Source organism: Rhinatrema bivittatum, chromosome 19, assembly GCF_901001135.1.
Source record: "Rhinatrema bivittatum chromosome 19, aRhiBiv1.1, whole genome shotgun sequence".
NCBI classification, from domain to species: Eukaryota; Metazoa; Chordata; class Amphibia; order Gymnophiona; family Rhinatrematidae; genus Rhinatrema; species Rhinatrema bivittatum.
Window position 1 is genome coordinate 3,109,554 of NC_042633.1, and position 27,009 is coordinate 3,136,562.

The following is a 27,009-nucleotide window of genomic DNA, read 5'->3' on the forward strand; positions in this document are numbered from 1 at the left end:
AGCTTCAGTCCCAATCACTTGACCACAAAGCTTCAGTCCCACTTCGCCTGTCTCTTCCACACGCAGAGGCTGCCCCTGCTCCCTTTCATCAACCCTGCATCTCAAAACCAACTACAAGCCTAGAGACCTGTGCAGAACCTCCTCAACTGTAAGACTTATTTACTCACCCCCACTGTTTACCTTTTTCTCCCCCACTTGCCACTCACACTGCCTCGTCATCCGATATGCTCCACGGCCCTTTACAATTGTACCTATAATTGCCTGATACTACTGACCCAGTCTGTACTGTCTATATCTACTGACATTGTCTGTATAACCACTTATTGCTGACATTGCCTGAATAACTACTGTCTGCTGACATTGCCTGTATAACCACTGTAACTAGCCTGTATTATCAATGCAACTAGCCTCCTATCCATCTACACTATCGTTTCTCACCCAGAATCCAAGTATCACTTCTCCTTATCTGCCCCACCCCATCTCCTGCAAACTACCCACATACTCCTCTCTCCCCACCATTACCCCACCACCATGGATCGTTATCCCATCCCCCGCATTCACTTCCCTCTCAACAGACATCCACGCTCATCCCCCCACCCTATACCTCCCTCCCACAAATCCCTCCTTCCCATCCTCACTACCCCACTTACCCAATTTCTTGGACTCACAACCCTCTCCATCATTCTTTTCAACGCCCAGTCCCTCTCCAAAAAAACCCCCATCCTGGATGACCTCCTCTCCGACTGCCAACCAGACATCTGCGCTGTGACTGAAACCTGGCTTAGAGAAACCGACATAGTCCTCCTTAACCAATTACCTACCCAGTCCTATGAAATTCTCTCTATCCCCCGACCAAAAAAAAAAGGAGGAGGCATTCTCCTTGCCTTCAAAAAACACCTCAACCTCAAACCAGTGCACATCACCTCACCCCCTAAATTAGAAATTGGCCTTTTCAAATCCTCTACGCTACAGATCTGCCTTATCTACGCTCCCCCCGGCTCCATTGAGCGTGATCCCTCCCCCTTAATTGAATTCATTGCCTCTAATATCAACACTGAAATTCCATCCATTATTCTAGGGGATTTCAACCTTCATATAGACTCCATCCCCCTCACTACTGCTTGCGAAACCTTCCTCACCTCCCTCCACGCCATAGGACTTAAACAGATCATCTCTTCACCAACCCATCGAGCAGGACACTCCCTTGACCTTATCTTCATAAACCAGAGGTTTCTCCCCCCACACCCCCCCTCCTGCTCCCCAGTCCCCTGGTCAGACCATTTCCTAATCGAAGCATCACTTACTCTCAACATACCTCCCTCACCCAAGCCAGCACATAACACAACCTTTGTCTCCAGAAAACCCTGCTCTAGCGAGGAACTGTCCCAAGCCATCTCTAATGAATTATCAAACCTTGACTGCTCCAACCCTGAAGTCGCCCTCTCATCCTGGAACAAAATCACTCTTGATATTGCTGATAAACTATGTCCAATATCCAGACGCGAACTGAAACAATCGACCACAAACCGCCAGCCTTGGTACACACCTGAGCTGAAAACCCTAAAACACAAGCTTAGGCACTTGGAAAGAATCTGGCGCAAGGCCCCATCCCCCCATAACGCCTCCACCTACAAATCCGCCCTTCATCTATACAGAACCTCCACCCTTAACACCAAACGCAACTTCTATGCCTCCAAAATCCATGAATACATGTATAACCCAAAGGCGCTGTTCACCTATGTCTCCAACCTTACAAAGTCACCCCAAGCTGCATCCCTCGACAGCGACGCCTTCGCCAAATGTGAAGAAATTGCCCAATTCTTTCTCAATAAAATCTCCAACATCCTTCTCAGATTCCAATACCCCACAACCACAACCCTCCCTATCTCCTCCCCCCACGCCAACCTAATCACCTCCACACTTGAAAGTCTGGAGCCCACCTCACCTAAGGAAGTCGAAGCAGTTCTAAAAAAGCTCCGCCCAGCCTGTCACCCATCTGATACCATACCCACAAAAAGCCTCCTTTCCATCCCAAACTCCATCGCCAAACCAATTGCCGACATCATTAATTCATCCATCTCATCAGGATGCGTCCCCGACTCACTCAAACAAGCAATTGTCAAACCCCTACTCAAGAAACCCTCTCTAGACCCCAAAAATCCTTCTAACTTCCGTCCAATCTCTAACCTTCCTCTCATCTCCAAAGTCATGGAAAAAATTGTCAACGCACAACTCACAGAGCACCTAGAAAACCACAAAATACTGCACCCCACCCAATTTGGTTTCCGCAAACATTTCAACACGGAAACCCTCCTCCTCACCCTCTCAGATCACATCCTCAGAGGCATGGACCAAGGTAGAAGCTACCTCCTTGCCCTACTAGACATCTCCGCGGCCTTCGACACCATTGATCACAACAAACTTCTCACCCGACTGTCCGAAATTGGCATCTCAGGCACCGCCCTCCTATGGTTCAAATCCTACCTATCCAACAGGAAATTCTCCGTCAAAATTGGATGCGCTGAATCAGCACCCTACCCCCTGTCCCAAGGCGTCCCGCAAGGTTCCTCCCTCTCCTCCACCTTATTCAACATCAACCTCACCCCCCTATGTCACCTACTCACTGACCTCGGCCTCAAATTCTACCTCTACGCCGATGATGTGCAAATCATCATCCCTATTCAGAATTCCCTATCCAACACCCTAGCACACTGGAAATCTTGCCTCTCCTCCATAAATGACTTCCTCACACATATCCACCTCGCCCTCAACACCTCTAAAACTGAACTACTCCTCATATCCCCACACCAACCCCCCAAACCCCTAATCTCCAACGACCCTGCCTTTAAAGTCACGTCATCGCAAACACACGTAAGAGACCTTGGGGTTACCCTGGACCAGCAACTAAACCTAAAAAAACATATTAACTCCATCCTCAAAGAGGGATTTTTCAAGCTAAATATTCTAAAAAAGCTGAAACCCCTCCTCCACAACCAAGACTTCCGGACTGTCATTCAGGCCACCCTCTCTTCAAAACTTGACTACTGCAATGCCCTCCTCCTTGGACTCCCCTCCTCCTCCATCAAACCCCTACAAATGCTCCAGAATTCCATTGCTAGAGTCATCACTAACACCAAGAAATTTGAACATATCACCCCCATACTCAAAGACCTTCATTGGCTCCCCATCACATCCCGTACCCTCTTCAAAACCCTGTCCATTATCCACAAATCCCTTTACTCCCATAACTCTGACTGGCTTGATGACCCGCTCATCTTTACACACTCTGACCGGCCCACCAGAACTGTCAATAAAGGTACCCTTACCATACCTTCCCTTAAAAAAGCCCACCTCTCTTCTACAAGGGATAGAGCAATCTCCATCGCAGGCCCCAGGCACTGGAACTCCCTTCCGACCCCCCTTAGACTCGAATCATGCTACGCAAAATTTAGAAAGAAACTAAAGACCTGGCTCTTCCGAATAGCCTACCTCGAATAGACCCCTCTTTCCCGCTCCACCCTGCCCCCTCTGTCCTCTTGACTAACACAATTGATCCACAGCCCTGTATATAATGTATTTATAATGTATTTATAGTTATACTCCATACTGTACATAGTTCATCACAGTTTACTGTCCGCTTCCTTGCCTTTATCTCCTCTGCAGCCTATGCTATGCCCCCTCCCAATACCCCTGTTCATTGTATTTCCTTTCCTCCTTTTTAGTTCCAATGTAAACCGGCATGATGTTTGCATACTAATGCCGGTATATAAAAAACCTTAAATAAAATAAAAAATAAAATAAATAAATCTAGCTTTATTTAGAAACTTTTTATATACCGGTATTAGTGGGGACATCATACCGGCTTACATTTGAACAAAAAGGCTTGAAAATACATGTTAACAGGGGAGGCGAACTGGGAGGGGGATAACAAGGAGCAGCGTGGAAAGAAAGATTAACATAACAGGAACAAGCATAAGTTAACAGAATAATTAGTTCCTTAATATAAGGAGGTTGTGATCACCATAAGGCGGTGCAGGGATGGGGTAGAGGGGGATCTATTCTGGATAGGCTTGTTTGAATAGTAGCGTTTTTAGTTTCTTTTTAAATTTGAATAAACATGGTTCGAGGCGCATGTGTACAGGGAGGGAGTTCCAAAGAGAGGGGCCTGCAATAGAGAGGGCACGATCGCGAGTGGAAGAGAGGTGGGCTGTTTTCAGAGAGGGAACATGTAGTGTGCCCATGTTGGTGGATCTGGTGGGACGGGTGGACTGTGGGGAATTGAAGGGGATGTCGAGCCAATTGGAGTTGTGGGCGTGTATGGATTTGTGTATTATGGTCAAGGTTTTGTAGTGAATGCGAGAGAGAACGGGGAGCCAGTGAAGATCTTTGAGGATGGGGGTAATGTTTTCGAATTTACGTGTGTTTGTGATGAGTCTTGCTGACGCATTTTGCAACATTTGTAAAGGTTTTATGGTAGAGAGGGGGAGCCCTAGGAGGAGTGTGTTGCAGTAATCTAGTTTGGAGGTTATGGTGGCTTGTATTACTGTGCGGAAATCCTGGGTGTACAGTAGGGGTCTGAGTTTCTTGAGTACATTGAGCTTGAAAAATCCTGTTTTGAGAATGGAGTTGATGTACGGTTTCATTCTAAGTTGCTGGTCTAGGAAGACACCGAGGTCCCTGACAAAGGGTTGTGCTGTGATGAGGTTGAGTTTGGGGTTGTTGGGCTGAAGGGGGGTGGGAGAGGAGTGTGGGGAGATGAGGAGGAGTTCGGTTTTGTTGGTATTGAGGGCAAGGTGTAGGTTAGTGAGCAGTGAGTTAATGGCTGTAAGACAGTTTTGCCAGTGTTCTAGTGCATCAGAAATGGAGGTGTGGATGGGGATGATGATCTGAACATCATCCGCGTAAAGGTAGAACTTGAGCTTGAGATCAGAGAGTAGATGGCATTGAGGGGTAAGGTAAATATTGAATAGGGTTGAGGATAGAGAAGAGCCTTGTGGCACTCCTTGTTGTAGAGGGAATGAGGTGGAGAGGTTGTTTCCTATTTTAACAGAGAACTTTCTGATAGAGAGATATGATTTGAACCAGGCAAGGGCTAGACCAGAGATGCCAATGTTTTCAAGACGAGTTAGGAGGTGATGATGGCTGATGGTGTCAAAAGTGGCCAAGATATCGAGGAGGACAAGGAGGTAGCTGCGGGCTTGGCCAAGGCCTCTGAGGAGATGATCTGATAGGGATAGGAGTAGGGATTCGGTGTTAAAGTGTTTCCGGAAACCAAATTGGGAAACATGGAGGATGGCATGATTTTCTAGATGGTCCATAAGTTGGGAGTTAACAACCTTCTCCATCAGCTTGGAGATGAGAGGGAGGTTGGATATAGGGCAGAAGTTGGAGGGGTCTTTAGGGTCTAAGGAGGGTTTTTTTCAGGAGGGGTTTGACTACTGCATGTTTGAGTGAGTCAGGGACCGTCCCATGTGCTAAGGAGCAGTTGATAACATCAGCTAGGGCTCTGGCTATGGTGTTGGGTATGGCTATAAGGGCTTTAGTTGGGATAGTATCATTGGGATGTGAGGCAGGCTTGAGCTTTCTGAGGATATTGATGATCTCTTTAGAGGAGGTGCAGTCTAGGTACCTCTAGCTGAGACGGATTCGTCAAACGTGAGTGATTTTGAATCGCAACATGTTTTGGCTGAGCCTGAATCAGCCACCTACGCTGAAGTAGGGGAGGAGAATATCATTGTGAACATTGGTGATTCTCAGATAAGTTCTGTAGATCCAGCCAATGTGAATCTTGGGGACTTGTGGAAAGTGCTGGTAAAATTGGACTCTAACTTAATACAGGTTAATTCATCCCTCTCAGCCTTAGTAAATGTGAACAGATTATCTATTGTAAATCAAGGTAAAAGGGTGAATGAAGTAGAGTCAGTACTGAAAGATTTGTCTGTGAAAGTTAATAAGACTCAGAATCTAGAAAATATGATCATTGGAGATACTAAATTGTAAAATTCTGAACTAGAAAATGTGGAAAATTTAATTAGAATCAAAAATTTGAGACTGGTTAATTTCCCAATTACTAGGTTGTTGTCACCTAAAGAAATGTTAGTAAAATACTTGAAAGAGATTTTGCTATATGAAGAAAAGGATATACCATCTATATCCAAGATATATTATTTTACTCCAAGATCTAATAAAGATGTAAATATAGTTGAAGAAAATTCTCCGGGAATTTCTACCTTTCTAGAAGAAAGTACTGACATTATTAATAAAAGATCAACACTTTTTGTGTCACTTGCTTTGGAGAGAGAGAAAGATGTATTATTGGAAAAATTCTTTAGAAATAAAGATCTAAAATTTTGTGGCCAAAAAATCTTTATTTTTCCAGACGTCTCTAGAACCACTCAGGTTCGTAGGAGAAAGTTTCTGGAGCTTAAGAGTAAAACTTTGGAAATTGGTGCTACTTTTTATTTAAAATATCCTTCGAAGTGTTATATAAATTACCAAAGTAAAAAATTTATATTTACTGAGCCACATCATTTGGATTGTTTTCTAAAGGATAAATTGAGTCAAATAGAAGACCAGAATGGAACATCAGATATAGCGCCACAGGAAGATGAAATTAATATCCCTTCTTAAGATGATATTATTTTTATTTTTGTATTTGATTAAATTAAGCCCCCGACATTATTTTGTTCTTAAATAGAAAATTCGAGAAGAAATTCCTTATGTATAGTAATTATAAGTGATTTGTTATGTATAATTTCTCTTTAAGATTGCCTTTGAATTGGAGAATGAGATTTATGTTGTGAATTTATATTGAAAATTTAATAAAGAGATAATTGAAAAAAAAAAAAAAAGAGGAGGTGCAGTCGAGTGTGGCCATTACAGGTTGGGAGGATGTGGAGAGGAGAGGTGTATTGGGGGGAGGGGGGGCGCATTTATTGGAGGGGGGAAATCTAGCAAGGATGTTAGAGATTTTGCTTTGGAAGTAGTTGGCCAGTTCCTCACATTTGGCTGCTGCTTCATTGTCAGGAATGGTGGGGGGTGGAGAGGTGGTGAGACTTGTAACGTATGAGAAGAGCACTTTGGGGTTGAATCTGTGGTCATGGATTCTTGTTGCGTAGAAGTCTCGCTTATGTTTGAGGGTGGAGAGTAGGGATGTGAATCGTGTTCCATATCGTCTTAACGATAGAAATCATGTGGCAGGGCAAGAAAATCGTGTTAGGCACGATTTTTTAGTTAAAAAATCGTTAAAAATCGTTTTTTACGATTAGTGCGCACTTTTCAGGTCAGTTAAGGTCAGTTTAGGGGTGTTGTGATCTTCTTGCACACATCCCGGTATCAGGGATAGGGCACTGCATGCAGGAAGATCACAACACCCCTGGTATTAGGGATAGGGCACTGCGTGCAGGAAGATCACAACACTCCTGGTATTAATAGGGATAGGGCACTGCATGCAGGAAGATCACAACACCCCTGGTATCAGGGATAGGGCACTGTGTGCAGGAAGATCACAATACCCCGGAGGAGTGAGGGTCAGGCAGCTCCCCCCTGTCTGTGAAGCCAGCCTCTCACTAGTAATGCAGGGAGGGAGCTGTCTCAGACTTCACCATCCTCCCCCCCCCCCCCTCACCCACACACCATTCACTAGCTTGGACATGGGGGAAGTCAGGAGTGAGGGTCAGGCAGCTCCCCCCTGTCTGTGAAGCCAGCCTCTCACTAGTAATGCAGGGAGGGAGCTGTCTCAGACTTCACCATCCTTCCCCCCCCCCCCTCACCCACACACCATTCACTAGCTGGGACATGGGGGAAGTCAGGAGTGAGGGTCAGGCAGCTCCCCCCTGTCTGTGAAGCCAGCCTCTCACTAGTAATGCAGGGAGGGAGCTGTCTCAGACTTCACCATCCTCCCCCCCCCCTCACCCACACACCATTCACTGGCTGGGACATGGGGGAAGTCAGGAGTGAGGGTCAGGCAGCTCCCCCCTGTCTGTGAAGCCAGCCTCTCACTAGTAATGCAGGGAGGGAGCAGTCTCAGACTGGTATCAGGGATAGGGCACTGAGTGCTGGAAGATCACAACACCCCTGGTATCAGGAATAGGGCACAGGTTCTAGTCATATTGACTGATCACATTACTTTTTTTGTCAAGTACCAACAGTTTCCATTTCCCATCCCCCCAACCATCACCTCAGTTGGAACCTTGGTAACATCAATAGATAAGAGGGCAGCCAGCCAATAGGAATACATATTCATTCCTAACTGACCTTTACTGACCTGGAAAGTGTCAATAATTTGTATCATTTTCTGTTAGTGTTCCTGAGTTTCCATTTCCATTTCCCATCCCCCCAACCATCACCTCAGTGGGAACCTGGTTAACATCAATAGATAAGAGGGCAGCCAGCCAATAGGAACACATATTCATTCCTAACTGACCTTTACTGACCTGGAAAGTGTCAATTTGTATCATTTTCAGTTAGTGCGCACTAACTCGAGTTAGTGCGCACTAACTGGGAGTTAGTGCGCACTAACACGATTTAACGATTTTTAACGATAAATCGTTAGAATTTCTATTGTATTGTGTTCTATAACAATTTAAGACGATATTAACATTATCGGACGATAATTTTAATCGTTAAAAAACGATTCACATCCCTAGTGGAGAGTCTGTAGCTGTGTAGGGCTGTTTTGAAGCTGGAGGTGTGTTGAGGGGTTGGGTCCTTGCGCCATTTTCTTTCTTTTTGTCTAAGGTTGTTTTTTAGGGTTTTTAGCTCTGAAGAGTACCAGGGCTTTGCGGGTTTCGAGGAAGCATCTATGACACGTTTGGAGAGATGGCAGAGCTTGTTGGCAATGTCTTTGGTGATGCTGTTCCAAGATGCTATAGCTGTGTCGGGGTCTGCACATGTTAGCCTTGGTAGGGAAGATGATAGGGCATCCGCTATTTCGTCGTTAGGGCAGGTTTTCCTGTATATTAAGGTGGTGCTATGGGTGCTACTCCCCTTCATTTTGTGGATGCAAATACTTTTTTCCACATTCCTTCTTGCCGTCGGGGCATAGAGCAATGTTGGAGTCGCATTAACCGTGTGTATGTTTATTGAATAAGGATATTAATCTCCAGGTAGTAGCCGTCATTCATGCAAGCCACCCCCATGCCTTAGGGGCGTGCATTCATTTTTGACGTATTGGCAATCCGCAACGTATATGTCCCTATTCGTTATATTCGTGAGGAAGCAAAACATATCGCGACTTCCCATGAATATAACGTATCATCCATTTCATCTGGCAGCGCGTGCTTTTCTTCGCCGCCATTTGCAATTGGAGGACACCATTTGGGTGTATCCAGAGGCAAAACCCAGCCCTTTCCTGTGAGTCATTAGTGACCTCACAGCCCTGTCAGAGTGGGTCGGACAGGTTGGCATGGATACCGGAATGCAGCATATCAATGATAACATTTTGTGAAATGCACTGAATGCAGCCAATCGCGCTGTCATTCAGTGCTCGGTGATACTACATATACTTAAGCATGCGGCGTTCCACGCACTTTCTTTGCAGGGGTGGTGTGGGGAGGTGGTCTCTGTGGAAGGAGGCTGCACTCAGAGCTAGTCTGAGTTCAGAAATCTGTATTGAATTGTTAGCTAGGCTAGTTAGTAGAGAAAAAAAGATATTTATTCTTTATTTGGCTGCAGTGCCTGTGCCAGCTAGTACTGTTTGTGTTATAAGCAGTTTATTTAGGTGATCTGAGACGGTCTCTCTGTGCCAGGGAGAGAAGCTGCTAGCAGTGCAATTTTGTTTAATTCACCCATTTGGGTGTTGTGGCTGGGAGAGATATATTCAATTTTTAGCTAGTTTGATAGAATTTCCATTGGAAAATATATTTCATCGATTTTCCTGTCACTGCTTAGTGCCTACTGGCTGCCCACTGTCACAGTGCCTTGCTATGCACTAATATAATGTGTGTGGTGTGCACACACACACATCTTGCTTGTAAGCACAAAAGAGGCAGACTGGGGATTTCACTGCACAGACTGTCCCAATAATAAAGTTTAGTCTGCTAAACTGCCAGCCCACTGAAGCCCAATGCACAGAGAGACTGAGTGAGTTGAATTAAACAAACTCAGTTTAGAAAGCTGGAATTGTTGGCACAGCAGGAAAATCGATGAAATATATTTTCTAATGGAAATTCTATCAAACTAGCTAAAAATTGAATATATCTCTCCCAGCCACAACACCCAAATGGGTGAATTAAACCCAAATGGGTGAATTAAACAAAATTGCACTGCTAGCAGCTTCTCTCCCTGGCACAGAGAGACCGTCTCAGATCACCTAAATAAACTGCTTATAAAACAAACAGTACTAGCTGGCTCAGGCACTGCAGCCAAATAAAGAATAAATATCTTTTTTTCTCTACTAACTAGCCTAGCTAACAATTCAATACAGATTTCTGAACTCAGACTAGCTCTGAGTGCAGCCTCCTTCCACAGAGACCACCTCCCCACACCACCCCTGCAAAGAAAGTGCGTGGAACGCCGCATGCTTAAGTATATGTAGTATCACCGAGCACTGAATGACAGCGCGATTGGCTGCATTCAGTGCATTTCACAAAATGTTATCATTGATATGCTGCATTCCGGTATCCATGCCAACCTGTCTGACCCACTCTGACAGGGCTGTGAGGTCACTAATGACTCACAGGAAAGGGCTGGTTTTTGCCTCTGGATACACCCAAATGGTGTCCTCCAATTGCAAATGGCGGCGAAGAAAAGCACGCGCTGCCAGATGAAATGGATGATACGTTATATTCATGGGGAGTCGCGATGTGTTTTGCTTCCTCACAAATATAACGAATAGGGACATATACGTTGCGGATTGCCAATACGTCAAAAACGAATGCACGCCCCTAAGGCATGGGGGTGGCTTGCGTGAATGATGGCTACTACCTGGAGATTAATATCCTTATTCAATAAACATACACACGGTTAATGCGACTCCAACATTGCTCTATGCCCCAACTGCAAGAAGGAATGTGGAAAAAAGGATTTGCATCCACAAAAAAGAAGGGGAGTAGCTTGCTTGTAACAGCGGTTACTACCCCAAACCAAATAAGCCTGATACTTCACTTTCAATGCATATCCAGTATATCTCTCTGCTTCAGCGGCAGGGGGAATGAAGAAAAGATAATTTATATTCAGCCAACAACAAACAAAGACTGAATTACATAGTCTGGGTAAACAAATAAGCATGGGTGTAGATTGCCTGTTACGGTGGTTACTACCCCGAATCAATTAAGCCTGATACTTCACTTGGAATACGATCCCAGTGCAGCTCACTGCTTCAACGGCAGGGGGAATGGAGAAAAGATGATTTATATTCAGGAAATCAACAAGGACTGAATTGCACAGGCTGGGTAAACAAGCGTGGGAATAGATTGCTTATTACGGTGGTTACTACCCCTAACCAATTAGCTAGATACTTCACTTAGATGCAGCTCCAGCACTACTATCTACATCGATGGCAGGGGTGGAAGGGAAATAGAACCAAAAAGTTACTTATAAGGGCCAAGAGTAACAGATAAGTATGAAAAAAATAAGTGAAAGCTTGCTGGGCAGACTGGATGGGCCGTTTGGTCTTCTTCTGCCGACATTTCTATGTTTCTATGTTTTCTATGCTTTATGCATTTCTCCCTCCAGCCGGCCCAATTCCCCAGAGACACGGTCACGGATATGATAGAGGTCTTTAAGATCATGAGAGGTCTTGAATGAGTAGATGTGAATCGGTTATTTACACTTTCAAATAGTAGAAGGACTAGGGGGCATGCCATGAAGTTAGCAAGTAGCACATTTAAGACTAATTGGAGAAAATTCTTTTTCACTCAACGCACAATAAAACTCTGGAATTTGTTGCCAGAGGATGTGGTTAGTGCAGTTAGTGTAGCTGGGTTCAAAAAAGGTTTGGATAAGTTCTTGGAGGAGAAGTCCAGTAACGGCTATTAATCAAGTTTACTTAGGGAATAGCCACTGCTATTAATTGCATCAGTAGCATGGGATCTTCTTAGTGTTTGGGTACTTGCCAGGTTCTTGTGGCCTGGTTTGGCCTCTGTTGGAAACAGGATGCTGGGCTTGATGGACCCTTGGTCTGACCCAGCATGGCAATGTCTTATCTTCCCTCTGCTGGATGGGAAGGCCTTGCCCTCTCCTCTGTGGGAGCGAGGAGACCCATTGTTGCAGGATCTGCAATGCTTCATGCAGACCTTCAAACAGGTATTGGATGAGCCTGGACACCAAACCACTGCAGGTTTCGACATACTCTATCTATGGCAGGGCTTGAGGACCCTAGTGCAATATGCCATAGTTTAATTAGTATATTCTCTGTGATGGATCTTCTTTTTGAAATATGAAGTAGGATAAATGTTAAAAGTTTGACTTTAATGGTGTAAAAAAATGTGTTTTTTTCTACCGAGCTTCAATGTTTTAATGTCAAGAATATTATCTTGATATGTAAAATTTAAAAAAGCATAATAAAAATAAAATTAAAAAAAAAAAAGAATTCCGCACACTGGGTCCTCTCTATTTCTTTTAATGTACGGGAAAAATCCCGCACCACCACTTCCTATACTGCTCTCAGAACCTTCCCCAGTGGCTCATTTGACACTTCAGGAACTTTGGATTTGAACCAAAAATATGATCCAAGAAGCAGCCCTGAAAGCAAAGAAGACAACACCGGCGAGTGGCAACCCAATTCAACCCAGGAGACAGGGTCTGGCTCAGGAGAGCAGGGTTCAAGTCCCACTGTCACTCTATTGCCTCCATTGCCTCAGGTATAAACTTAACCTACCGTACCTGAATGTAATCTGGACATAAAAGTCCTGGATGTGAGGCGATGCCATAAGAGATGGGAATACCTGATTTCCTCTGAGGGCTTTGGGCCAAAAGAGAACTCCTAGGAGCCTGCCTAGACAAACACCTGCTCAGACACTTGAATAGAAAAGGGGGCATAGAGGTCGCCGGCTGCAAACCTCCATCGCTGGCTTCTCTCTCCCTTGCTGGTACTCCTGTGCACGTGCCTCGCTCCCCAACTGATGATGTCTGGTTGGGGGACTATTTAAGCCCAACTGTGCCGCTCCTTCCTTGCCTCAGCAACAGGTCCCACTCTTAGGGTGCTGGCTGTTTCCTGTCTCCTGGATTCTGTTTCCAAATTACTGGTTCCTTGGTGGGTCTCCACAGAGACCCAACAAGTTTCCACCTCCTGATGACGAGGACCTGCTGGGGATTACCACCTGCAGGTAGCGCCAACCTCGTCTCAGCACCAAGGGTCCACCGACCATCAGCTACTGTTTAAATTAAGTTTGTCTTTTCAGTTATTGATATCAATTGGAAGATATATTTCGTTTTAATTATGTATGTTTCTTGAACCGTGCAAAGAATAAATAAAACACAAGACAATTCTTTACTAGGAAATCTACTTTTTAAGATTTTAATATATATGCTGGTATTTGATTGTCTGTGAACATTTGCTCAGAACTGTAGCTGCATACCATAAGAACATAAGAACATAAGTACATGCCATACTGGGTCAGACCAAGGGTCCATCAAGCTCAGCATCCTGTTTCCAACAGTGGCCAATCCAGGCCATAAGAACCTGGCAAGTACCCAAAAACTAAGTCTGTTCCATGTTACTGTTGCTAGTAAAAGCAGTGGCTATTTTCTGTCAACTTAATTAATAGCAGGTAATGGACTTCTCCTCCAAGAACTTATCCAATCCTTTTTTAAACACAGCTACACTAACTGCACTAACCACATCCTCTGGCAACAAATTCCAGAGTTTAATTGTGCGTTGAGTAAAAAAGAACTTTCTCCGATTAGTTTTAAATGTGCCACATGCTAACTTCATGGAGGACCCCCTAGTCTTTCTATTATCCGAAAGAGTAAATAACCGATTCACATCTACCCGTTCTAGACCTCTCATGATTTTAAACAGCTCAGTCATATCCCCCCTCAGCCGTCTCTTCTCTAAGCTGAGATGGCTGAGGGGGGGATGTAATGCTTTTGTCCATTAAGCTGATCTAGATGGAATCATTGTACCCTCTAATACCAATCCCCCAATGTACAAAATATGCTCACTCACCAGTTTGGTTACTAAACTCGTCTTTGGAGCAGGGGATGCAGTCAAAGCAGCAGGCAGGTTGCCCTTCCAGAATGGCCTTCTGGAACCCAGGACCACAGCTCTCACTGCAGACAGAGACAGGAGCCTTAACGGAGAGAAATGTGGAGGGGAACAGAGCAAATTTATCTATTAATAATGTACCAAGAGTCTCTCTATGTCAGGCAAGAATGGTGCATAAGGTAAGGAACACTGGGAAAGGTTAAAACAAATGAAAACTGGAAAAGAGATCTGAGGGGATGGAAGCAGCTGAGAAAAGGACTACTAAAATGATAAAAGGCCCAAAACAGAAACTGTACAAAGAGGGGCTTAAGACACGTAAAATGGATAAGCTGGAGGAAAGAGGGCTTATGCTAGAAACATCAAATATTTGTCAGGTTTCAATAGTACAGGATGGTGAAATGTTGCATAGAAAAAAGCTTCAAGATTAATCTCCCTCCTTTGTGTGTGGCAACCCTCCCGCTTTCCATGGCTGAGTATGACAATTAAATCTTTTCGGATGTTTCAGCTTGAGGACCACTGAATGTTTCACACAAGGATGGGCAGTAAAGAGGAAAACTCTCCTTCCAGTTGGGGGCACCTAACCAGGACTAAAGTATGAAAACCCACCCTAACATCCCTCAGGGGTAGAGGGGGAAGGCAGAGGTTTAATAAGAAGTAATCAGATGATAACACAAGTATTGTAGGGTAGATTTTCAAAGACGCGCGTGTGTCCATCTGCGTGCGGTTCCCGGCACGTGCATGCATCTCTGTGCACATATTATAAAATAGGATTCCCGTGCACACATGCGCACCAGATTTTTATATCGGCGCACTCATGTGCAGGGGGGTCACAACTCATGTGTGCAAGGTGGGGGGGGGGGGGATTTTAGTTAAAAACGAGTGGCAACACGATCAGGCCTACACCGGTTGCCTCCCAGTCCTTCCAATTAAGGAGCAGACTGGGAGGGATCTTTCCTTTTCCCCTACCTTACCTTCCTCTCTTTTCCCCTCCTCCCCATCCCCTAAACCTACCCTAACTAACCTTTTTATTTCAAACTTCTCTGCTCCTTCGTGCAGCAGTAAGTTTTGAGCATCAGCCGGCTGCCAGCGCAGGCTTCCCCGGGACAGGGCTAATGGCTCCTTTACCAGTCAATCTCCACTCCATCCCGCCCTGACCCGACCCTTTTACAAAGCCTGGCACTTCTGCACATATCAGGCTGTGGCAGGGGGCCAGGCCATGCGCGTACTTCCCATTATTTGTGCTTGCCAGGCTATTAAAGTTTGGCCTTGTCTGAATAACATTTAAAATTTTATGTGTTAGTCAATTAATCAATTTTTCATATAAATCATGTGTTTTAAACAAGTACTTCTCATTTTTCTTTTTTCAGCAAACAATACATTTTTCTATTCAAATTCAATTCATACATAACAATATATTCTATAACTTGTTCCTTGTTTTCTAAGATCCTACTATTCCAAGAACATAGAGCAAAAAAACAAAGAAATCCAGAGTTCCAGTATTCTACTAAGTATCACAGATAAGTATCTGTCTATGCAATTGTAACTATTGATTTGTTTATGTCTGTTTCATAAATGAAACCATAAGATGATGCTTTGGGTTTTTTTTTTTCATTTTTTGTTTCCCTAGATCACGGTAAGAATATATATATTCCTCCTTCAGAATTGTTGCATTCTATTTGGTGCAGCACAACACCACTGGAACATTGGACCCTAGACCGCCTTTAGAGAATTCTCCTCTTCTGCCTCCCTAGGCGTGCACATAGCTGATTCCCACCTATTTAAATGGCCAGTGGTGGGAATGGGCAGAAGGCGCACTCTGATGGCATCACAGGCTGGTCCCCAAATAAGGCTGCTCCAGATACTCCTTCAGTGTCTCGGCAATAGGTCGACTCCTCCTGGAGAATTGTTTTGCCAGTGTTCCTGAATCCTGACCTGTTCCTGCTCCTGTCTCTGCTGTTGTTCCTATGCCCTTGACTCCATCCTTGTTCCTGCAGTCTGGTTTGTCTCTTGAACTCTTCTGTGGACATTCTTCCTCCTGTCTGCCTTCAGCATCTCCTCCTGTTCCTGTGGCCCCTTGCCTTCCTCCTCTTCATCTACTCCCTCAGTTTGATCTTCTGGCTTTGACTTTGGACTGGATCCCAACAGTACTTGACCTCTACCTGCCACTGACCACAGCCTGTACCTTATATTCGATTGAACTCTGCCTGCCCCTGATCTCTGCCTTGTCAAGTCTGATTGTGGTCTGGCCCAACTACAAGGTCTGCTATGCTGGCCTGCCTTATCTACCAAGCTTTGGATCTTCATCTCCACAGATGCCCATGCCTAAGTCCAGCCTGCCTCAGCTACCAAGGGCTCAACCTAAGGGAAATGAGGGCTGGTATTGGTGACGCTCCAGTTGGGCCTCTGTTCCGACCAGTGACACCTACTGACAGTGGGGACTTCCAAGTGTTCTCCCTGCAGGTTGTGCCAAACCCACCTCAGTCTAAGGGTCCCCTTCCACAACAAGAAGCCTTCCTGGGTAAATATTTAGAAATTTTCATTTTCTGTTCTTTCATTTTTGATGTGTTCTCTCTTGTCTCTAATAATCAGGCCTGTCTTTTTGTAGCTGTAACTTTATTTTTCCTTTTTGGATTTATCATGTATTCTTTGAGTTCATTGCTGGGGTGTTTCTTTATGTTACACTTATCTCTCACAGGGTGTTGTGTCCTTGATGACTTGTTGACTTTTATATTAAATACAGAAAAACAAAGGATAATTATGTTTTCCCTAACTAAATTGTGTTACTTGAGTTCACCTGTTTCCTTTCAGTTTTTTTCATTTTCTATCTAAAGGGATATTTTCTTACTTAACTCATATGTTTCAGAGCAGTGAGGGTTTTAGTCTCCAAGATCAAATGTTTTTTCTTTCTTTTCTTAGAACCCATGGTTAGAAATCAAAACTTCTAATCAATGCTTTTGGAAGGAAAGTACAAGCTCTTTTCTCAAATCTCTGGGCCAGTTATGAAAGAAAATTTCTTTTTTCCCATTTAATATTTATGGGCTTTTAAACCAAATTGTAGAAAAACCATGTTCAGGAAAAGAAAAGAAATTGAGCCTGGAAATTTCAAGAAGAAAACAATATTAACACAATAATTATTAAAGAACTCAATTTCTCTATGTCTACTTTGCAAGAAAAAAACACATATAAATAAAATATTGTTAAATCCAATATTTTTCTATCAATTAAAGATCACTTAATAAACCCTAAATTACATATACTTCCTATATTATAGGTGCATTATCTATATTAGTAGTTTAGGGGTACAACATGTGTCCCCTCCCACTTCTGGTTTAAGCCATGCCCTGTGACTCCCCTCTCAGCCAATCAGTGTTTATTTCTGGGTTAAGCTCGCCCCCTTTCCTCTCCCTAGCCCCAGTCCTTTGTTGACATCCATCTTAGCCCTGGCCACACTCTGCTGCTTTTGGTCTCTTTTTTATTACATCATTTCCAAATATATCCCATGTCTGGTCCTTGTGGATTGCACAGATTGCAACCAGTTATACATTTTTCAATTTGGCAGTGGGTGCCTATAGACAGAAAATGATGTGCCTTCAAGATGACAGCTGTTGTGTTGGGGCTATAAATTACATCATGGCTGTGCATGCACAGTAAAACCAAAATGAGGTGCATTTCATTCATGATGCTGTGAACTATGCTGCAGGTAGCCATCTTGGAATGACATCACAGGCCATGATATCATTCTGCACATGTTCAGACCTATTTGTTTACTAGATGAGAGCACAGAAGGCAGCCATGTTGGAAGAAATGGGCATGCTCAGTAAGCATCCATGGGGTTTGAAAGGGTAGTCGATATCAATCATTAAATTCCTTCTGTTTTCTGTCATTAAAATTAGAAAAAAGAAAATCCTTTTGTTTTCTTTTTGCCACAAGCCATACATTTTTGTGCCAGTGTTTTCTTTTTGTTTTTACTAATTTCCACTCCTTCCTCTGAACTCAGGCTGATTGAGAAAAGAGAAGAAACCTTTTTTTTTTAATAAAACGTCTCATGTAAGCTTATAATTTTATCTTAGCAGAGACTTTCTGTAGCAGAGAGAAAAGTGACTACTCCCAGCCACCCCCTTCACCCAGCCTTCCCCTGTACTATATGCAGTTAACACAGAACAGTGAGAAAGGGAAATGCATTTCATCACTCTCCCTTTTTTTTTTTTAATTTTCAAAATCTATAATTATAGAAATAAGTAGAAACCAGACTACATTAGTTTTTTTGTGAGAAGCAAGCCAGAAAAGAGCCTGTATTATTTGTAAAAAGAAAAGAGGCTGTTTTTATCAGCAAGTTGTAAATGTATTTAGTGTTTTCCTTTGACATTCCAGAACCCCATCCTCTTTTCAACCTTCCCCTTCCTTCTTCCACTAGAGCACCATTGCTTTTATTCAGTGACAGAGTATTGTTTTGATGGTTGGAGAACAACACACTGCACAAGGTCATAGAGAGAAGATAATTTTTTAAAGCAGCACTGATTTTCAAAGTAAGTGAAATGTTTTATTAGCTGTGGAAAAAGAAAAAGGAAAAAAGAGACCATGTACTGGGACCTACACAGGCAACCATCATGGAATATGTGAGGAATCTTGGGGAAAAAGAGATGCATCTTGGGTATTTACCAAGAAAATCCACCACACAGCCCCCCCTCCCGATTTTAACCATACAGAGACCCCCAAACACACAACACCCCTCCTTCCTTTTTACTTATTTTTTATTTTGTTTTATTTTTTAAACATGAACATGACATTACTGCATATTTTAGCCAAGGTTTTAGAAAAGTAACGATGTACAAGAAGTTGTTAAAAGATCTTTATTATAATCCTGGGGCTGTAGGCAGCTTGGGGGTTGTGACAGGACTTTATCAGGCCATTAGGAAATGCTATAAAGACGTGAATAGAAAACAATTCACAGAATGGCTCAGGGCACATGACACTTACACTTTACACAATTCACCCAGAATGAATATTAAATGAAACAAAAAATTAATCTCAGACGTAGACACACAATGGCAGGCAGATTTACTGCAGGGATTCCCAAACCTGTCCTGGGGACCAGTGTTGCGTGCCCGACCCATGGAGGTCTGCGGGCCGGTCCTCCACCTACCCCGGGATGTCTCGTGGCAGCGGCGGCACCCCTGAGGCCTAGTCAGGCCGGCAAGCCTCTCCGCAGTGTTCCCTCGGCAAGGGAGACGCTGCCGACGTCGGGACTGGCCCCGCCCACTAGGCACGCGCACGCAGGGGCTCTTTCATTTAAAGGGACCAGCATGCGAAAACCCTGCTCCACCTTGCGATGTGACATCAGACGCTGCCAGTACTTAAACTGGCTTGACTTACCTCTCCTTGCCTTGCAACAAGGTTCCTTCTTGTTTGGAGTTGCTAGTTGCTGTTCCTGACCCCGGCTTTTGATCACTGGCTTCTGACTCCGGCTTTCATCCACTGGCTTCTAACTTCGGATTTCATCCAGGAGGTCTCGCCTAAGTCCAAGCGGCTTGAGTCCTCACAAGCTCCTCTCGGGGGGACTGCGGGCTTCCAGTGGTGAAGTTCCAGTTGGCCTCCTGGCTCCAGCTCTACTTCTTTTCCTCTGGAAACCGACCCGCAGGAAATCGCTCGTAAGTCCAAGCGGCCAGGGTCCTCACAGGCCCCTCCTGGGGGGACCTCGGGTCTCCAGTTTTGAAGTTTCTCCTAGTCTCTTGCCTGTGCCGCCTCCCGGCTTTGACACCCACTGTGTGCCTTTCACAGTGTGTCATCATCTGTCCTAGTTGGCTCAAGGGTCCTCGAACTCAACAGTTTACAAGGCCATGGACTTGGCGAACATGGTGGGCTTAAAGGCCATCCCCGGAATTTCCCAGCGTCTACAGCAACAGCAGATCTGCCTTGATGCTCTGATGGTGACAGTAGAGAGACTGGCCAATCGTATTGATGGAGCACCTGCACTCGTACCTCCTGCGCTGGTTGCCGCAGCCGATTCCGGACTGGCAACTCCTACACAGTTGCCGGCACCTTCACGGTACTCGGGGGAAGTGAAGCACTGCCGCGGATTCCTCAATCAGTGCTACATCCGATTACATCTGCTGCCGTCCCAGTTTTCTACAGATATGATTAAAACCAGCTATATTATCTCCTTGCTAGATGGGAAGCCCCTCGCCTGGGCCTCTCCGCTATGGGAATGTAAAGATCCCATTCTTGGAAATCTGGAACAGTTTGTCTCAGCCTTTAGACATATCTTCGATGAGCCTTCTCATAGACCCACTGCTGCCACTGAATTACTCCAACTACGCCAAGGCAATCGGTCTCTTGCCGAGTATGCGGTGGAATTCCGTACCTTGGCAGCTAAGCTAGACTGGAGGGATGACAGCCTCCACAGTATATTCTTGGAAAATATCTCTTCACGACTCCAAGATGAGCTAGCTGCGAGGGACATTCCGGAGGACCTGAATAGCCTGATTGATCTGGCTGGGTGGGTTGACCACCGAATCCAACGCCGCTTTCGTGAAAGGAAGTCCGGTCGTAAACCCAGTATCTCGGGGTCTACATTTCCCCGACCAGTACCCCCATCCTCTGCCTCTCCCGGAGACCAATGCATTGAGCCTATGCAATTGGATCGAGGTCCGATCTCGCAGGAAGAGAGAAGACGGCGCCGCACTCAAGGCATGTGCCTATACTGCGGCCAAAAGGGACACTTCCTAGCTCGATGTGGTGAGCGGCTGGGAAACGCCAGAACCTAGGGATCAATGAGGAGCTGACCCTAGGTAATACAAGTCCCGCCTCCTCATGCATGGTACCGGTTACCCTCGCCTACCCGAGGATACTTTTCATACACTGGCTTTGGTGAACTCCGGAGCGGGAGGGAATTTCATCCTCGCAGACCTTGTCCGGCAGTTGCAGATTGGGGTCCAACCCCAAACTCCTCCTATCCGGGTATCTTCTATTCATGGTACTCTCCTCCCCAGGGAGTATTTCTACCTGCACCAAGCCCTTGACTCTTCACACGAGACTCCTACATGTAGAAGAAATCTCTTTCCTTATACTGGAGAGGTCAATTCACCCTATCATCTTGGACTTGCCCTGGCTGCAGGAACATTCCCCAGTTATACACTGGGATACTCTGCAGATCGCATCCTGGGGCCCATCTTGTTTTGGCTCCTGCCTGACAGGTATTCCTCATCCCAGTGTGCCTCTTCTGACTACGTCCTTGGCACTCCCACTGCAGTATCAAGATTTTGAAGATGTCTTCTCTAAGGAGAAAGCTGAACTCCTCCCAGAACATCGGCCCTTTGACTGTGCCATAGAGATGTGCAGGCCAAAAGTTTTCGTCGCATTCGGGATACGTATTCGTGGATGGCCGATTCCGTTTCATGCGGAAGTATGGAAAATTCCATAAGTTGCCGATCCGTCAATACGTTTCCCGGTTCCCTAAATAAAAATTTAACCCTCCCCCCCCAAAGAGTGAGGAAACTCACTCCAAGATGAGATTTGGACAATGTTCTCTCCACCTAGCTTGATGGACACTCTACCTAGGCAACAATAAGCTAGGTGGAGAGAACATTGCCCAAATCTCATCTTGGAGTGAGTTTCCTCACTCCGAAGGCCAGCAAATCTTCACAAGAGACCACTGTTCTGTTCGTACGTCTCATGTTGAATGTGAAAGTGGCCCCCAACCCCCTACACTCATACCTAATCCCCACCTTGAGTTACTAGGTGGGCCTCTCATAGGGATACAAAAACCTGTCTAGGGAAGAGACATTATAGCAAGTCTCTCTCTCTCTCTCTCTCTCTCTCTCTCTCTCTCTCTCTCTCTCTCTCTCTCTCTCTCTCTCTCTCTTATACTGGAAATGTTGTGAACCGTGATAAACCTTTACTGGCCTCTAGTGCACAACATACCGCGCATGAAAGGGTTGTAGCTATTGGCTGCGCTAACACTGCAGCTGTTTTGCTGCACATGATAACTCTTTCCTACTTTACATATACTCCACCCCCTGAATACAAAATTTGCATTCACAAATCGCGTTAACGGCTGTTAGTGCGATTTGCAGAATTATCTCCTGCGGTAACTCCTTGGAAAATGACCCCCTTAGAGAAGAGCCACTGCCATTAGCAACGGTAACATGGAATAGACTTAGTTTTTGGGTAATTGCCAGGTTCTTATGGCCTGGATTGGCCACTGTTGGAAACAGGATGCTGGGCTTGATGGACCTTTGGTCTGACCCTGTATGGCATGTTCTTATGTTCTTATGATAAATATATATGTCTAAAAAATTGTGGACGATGAACCAATAAAATCATAAATATATATATATATATATTTATGACATAATTATGTACAATAAAATGTATCTAAGGTAAATATATAAACCATAAATTTATAACAGAGTGACTACTGCACAGTCTGCTATTCCAAATCTTAATAGATCAGCTGATAGACACAAAGACAGGAAAGTAGAAATTCAGGAAAAATCCTGACGTGGCCATGTTTCAGTGTTAGGGTTGCCAACCAGCTCCAGATTTTCAGGACACGTTGACCCAGTGCTGGCTTTACTTATTGATGCTGGGACTTATTCTGATTTTCCTATTACACTCCCTCAGAAAATCAAGACTATAAGTACCTGTGTGCAGGGGAATAAAACCAGGACTGGATGAACCTGTCCTGAAGATATGGAGCCGGTTGGCAACCCTGTTCAGTATTCATCAGGGTATTATGAAAATCACTTGATAGGGGCAGCCCGGACTATTTTGAAAAACGTCTACTGCCGGGCCCAGAGCTTAGGAGGCACTCTGGACACCTAATACACCATCGGTACTTTCTATCATAGTCCAGGAAAGATCCAGATGATGGGATTGGATGGAGAGCCGGCATCCAAGGGGGAGGAGAGTAAAAGTGGTAGGGTTTGGCAGGGCCTGTCCCTAGAGTTTTAAACCTTTATGTTTTTAATTACTTATCAGCTGCCTTCATGGGCAACAGGAGGTGTATATAGAGATCCCAGTGATTTTTACACATCTGGGAGGGTGTTAGTATGAGCTGATCTGCCCCTTTCAGATATGTCAGCTCCCAAATTCTTGGGGACACCTTTGTGAGACATTTTGGGGCCAGTAATACAAAAGTATTTTTCCCAACAGGTTTTTACTGCCAGGGAAAATACTGCAGGATTTACAAAGCAGCAGGAAGTTGCTTAGTAAATGACTTCCTTAAATTGTAAGTCCTCTGGGGCTAAAGAAATATCTACAATACCTAAAAGTAATCCACTCTGAAGTATAATGCAAGGAGGAAAATAAATAAATAAAAATTAGTTCAGATTATTGCAATGTTTCTCCCATAGAAGCCTTCCCAAGGTACAGACTGGTGAACCCTGGATTCTGGGGTGGTGACTCTGCTATTGAGCTAAAGGTCCCAGTCTGCTTCTAATTAATGAAGAATAAATCAGAGTCAGATACAAGGCAACCTAAAGCTGAATTTGATTGATTGAAAAGATCCAAGACAAATATTAATGTTTCTGAAATTGGTCTTTAATCAGATCAAAGAAGATTCCTCCCATCACTACTTCTGAGCACCTTGTTAATCAGTTTTCTTATGAAGACAGGGGGTCATCTAACCTGTGCATAGTCTTCATTCCACGTGATGGCACTGGTGTTTATTTTGATGTCCTGGCCACGGGCGGCTCCTGAGTCATAGTGGCCAATGTTTACACAGGCAACGGAGCCACTTGAAGTCAGGTAACAGTTATAAAAGTCATAAGCAGCCGGAGGGTTTCCATTTTTGTCAAAGAAAATCTCCCGGCCCATAGTGTTCTGGAATCGCACCTTCCAGACATAATGCAGGAGCTGTGCGGAGAAAAGGAGACATGCTTGCATTGATTTTATACAGTGATGGCCTGATTTCATGGGTGTACAGCTGTTTTCAGCCTTGACAGCTATATCCAGAATTTGTAATGCATTTCTAGCTGAGAAACAGACATACTACTCAAATATAGAGTATCCTGATAATCACTGAATGAAGTCCACACACCTAGAATGTGGTTTATAATATCTCTTCAGTAGCACTAACTACATTAATCCACTTCATTCTGAGCTAACCAGGCTGTTGACTTAGGCTGCTGGTCTTCTTGATAGGCTAAATGCATAGTTGAAATCTACCCAAGATAAAAGAGCACTAGTGTTTATTAATCGTTCACAGAAAAATAAAATTAAAATAAACGAACACCTTAATGTTAACAAAAGTGTCAGGAACAAACAATCAAGTGACCCTTATGCAAATAAGTGTATATAAGTTAAATACTGCTCAATTGCAGACTGTGCACTCCTATGGCGTGAGTGCTAATACATTTCTTGTCAATGCTTGGCCATCATGGCACAATTACTTTCAAGCAGACCTAAGTATGTTACAACATTAGGGGCAGATTTTAAAATGTAGGCGCACGGCATACATTTCTGCGCACAACCCAGCGTGCACAAACGTACGCCCGATTTAACAACATGCACGCTCAGCCGCGCGCATGTTATAAAATCAGGGATCAGCGCGAGTAACAGGGTGCACACTAGTGCAACATGCACGCGCCGAGCCCTCAGGGAGACCAGCTGCCTTCCCCCGTCCCCCCCCCCCACACACACACACCTTCCCCTACCTGTCTTGCCCCCCAGCCCGAAACCCCCCTTTACCTTTGTCGCACAAGTTATGCCAGCCAGAATCAGGCGTAACTTGCGCGCACTGACCCAGTGGCCTTGCAGAGGCCTCTGGCCACGCCGCTGCCCTGCCCCCAGACCTCCCATTATTTAAGCCCTGGGACTTACATTCAGCGCTCGGTGCGCATAACCCCCCTACGCTTGTAAATCCTCTGAAAATCTGCCACATAATTAACACAAAAACCATTTAAGCACGAGATTTGCTTTAGCTTGATAAATACAATGACAATGCTGGAAAGTATAAAAAATGAGTAGCCAGTATATTATCCAAAAAGTGCTTGCAAGAAATCAGAAAACAAATAGGTAAGGGGTTCCTCCTGGGTATGGTGTAAATTGCCCCGACAAGGCCCTTATAACACCAAAAGCGGCTGCTTCAGGGGGAATCCCTAGCATAAAGAACACCCAATGATCTTGTCATGAGACACAGACGGCTGCGATCACTGATGCTCACCTCTTTCTTTGCTGCATTGACATCGTTGAGGAAAGTGGCGGCCTCTGCCAGCTACCACTGACCTGCCTGGCGTCTCCGGGATGGCGTGGGCGCTGCCGACCGACATCTTGCCTTCGGGATCACCTAGGCGCGCGTACGCACGGGCCAGCCTTAAACACGTCATGGCGAGAACCTTAGGGGCGTCCCTTCTGGATGATGTCATCACTCCACGATACTTAAGCTGGCTGGCCCTGCCTATGGACGACCTGGCAACGCGTTCCCTCATTGCTGAATCCGCTTCACTCACTACGGACTTCCCGTTCCAGTTACTGCACAATTGGCGTGAGACGCTCTGGGTACCCGCTCCTTGGGGGCCCTTCCTCTTCTCTGGCTATCCGCTCCTCGGAGGGCCTTCTTGCCTTGGACTACTGGCTATCCCCGCTTCCCAGGGCCTCGGCTGGGACCTTCGACACTGTGATATAAAGAGTATCTTGCTCTACGGACCACTACCGCACCAGCTCTAATGTGGAATCCACTCCGGTGTATCCCGCTCTGTGGGCCTCTACCGTACCTTCGCTAGTGTTGAATTCCCTTCGGTGTACCCCGCGCTGTGGGCCATTACTGTACCATCTCTAGAAGGATACCTCTTCGGTGTTCCTCGAGCTGCGGACCTCTACAGTACCATCTCTAGTGGGAAACCCTCACCGGTGTACCCCGTACTGGGGACCATTACCCCGTACTGGGGACCATTACCTTTCATCAGCCGCGCTGCAGGCTACTACCAAATCATCTCTACAGAGGAGCCTCATCGGTGTACCCCGCTCTGCGGACCACTGCCGGACCACTGCGGACCACTCCAGTTCATGCCTTTGATTACTATTCCTCCTCCCCCTCCCCGGACAGTAAATTTGTTCTCTCCATAATGTATAGTCACTGAACACCCTGCTTTCACCTTAAGTACATCCATTCGCACCAGTTCTATATCTAGCTTTCTCAGATCATACTTTCTTCCATGATTGTAAATGCATATTGGCCTCTATGATTGTAAATCATTTTTAGGTTATTTTGACCTTTATGATTGTAAATAATGTTTCAAGTTACCATGTGTTGTTTGAATAATTCCTGCCCCCTCCCCCCGCCCCCATATATGGCTCCCAGTTTCACCTTGATGGTGCTTACCCACTTTTTCCCCAAATTAATGTTTCATTGTAAAGCCTCTTGCTACGTTATGTTACATATAAACCGATGGGATGTTCACAACAACTGTCAGTATATAAAATTGTTTAAATAAATAAATAAAATAAATCTTCACTACTGTGGTATTCCCCCTGGGTATACCCCACCACACAGACTTTCTCCTGCATTCCCCGCTTCCCGGGCAGTGTCTCTCTATCTCTATAATAAAGACTCTATTCCACAGCTGGGACCTTGCCTCCCGACGGTGAGGCTCACAGGGCTCCTCCCTGTGGGCAGTGCCATCTCTCACCTCGGCCCAGAGCCCACATACCTACAAATACTAACAGATCTTTGTTAGGCTTCTCATCTAACAGGAGAGAAACCAAGAGTATATGGGCTAAAATGCCAATTGATTTGTTAATTACTTACTAGACTGGTGTAGGAGTTTCAAGCATAATGAGAGTAGAAAGGTCACTCAACATCAGGAGGCCATTTAGTGTGCAACAGAAGCAGACTTAACTCAAAACTCAACACATTGAAG

General features: G+C 45.0%; 1 protein-coding gene across 1 annotated transcript in view; it reads right to left on the reverse strand.

The window, feature by feature from the left end:
• Positions 1 to 27,009, reverse strand: part of LOC115081054 (extracellular calcium-sensing receptor-like) — a 76,523-nt gene that overhangs the window by 20,672 nt on the left and 28,842 nt on the right. The window contains exons 3-4 of the mRNA XM_029585568.1: positions 23,777 to 24,004; positions 14,111 to 14,234 (exon numbers count right to left, since the gene is read on the reverse strand). Coding sequence (XP_029441428.1) covers positions 14,111 to 14,234; positions 23,777 to 24,004 — 352 coding nt within the window. The remainder of the gene's footprint in view (positions 1 to 14,110; positions 14,235 to 23,776; positions 24,005 to 27,009) is intronic.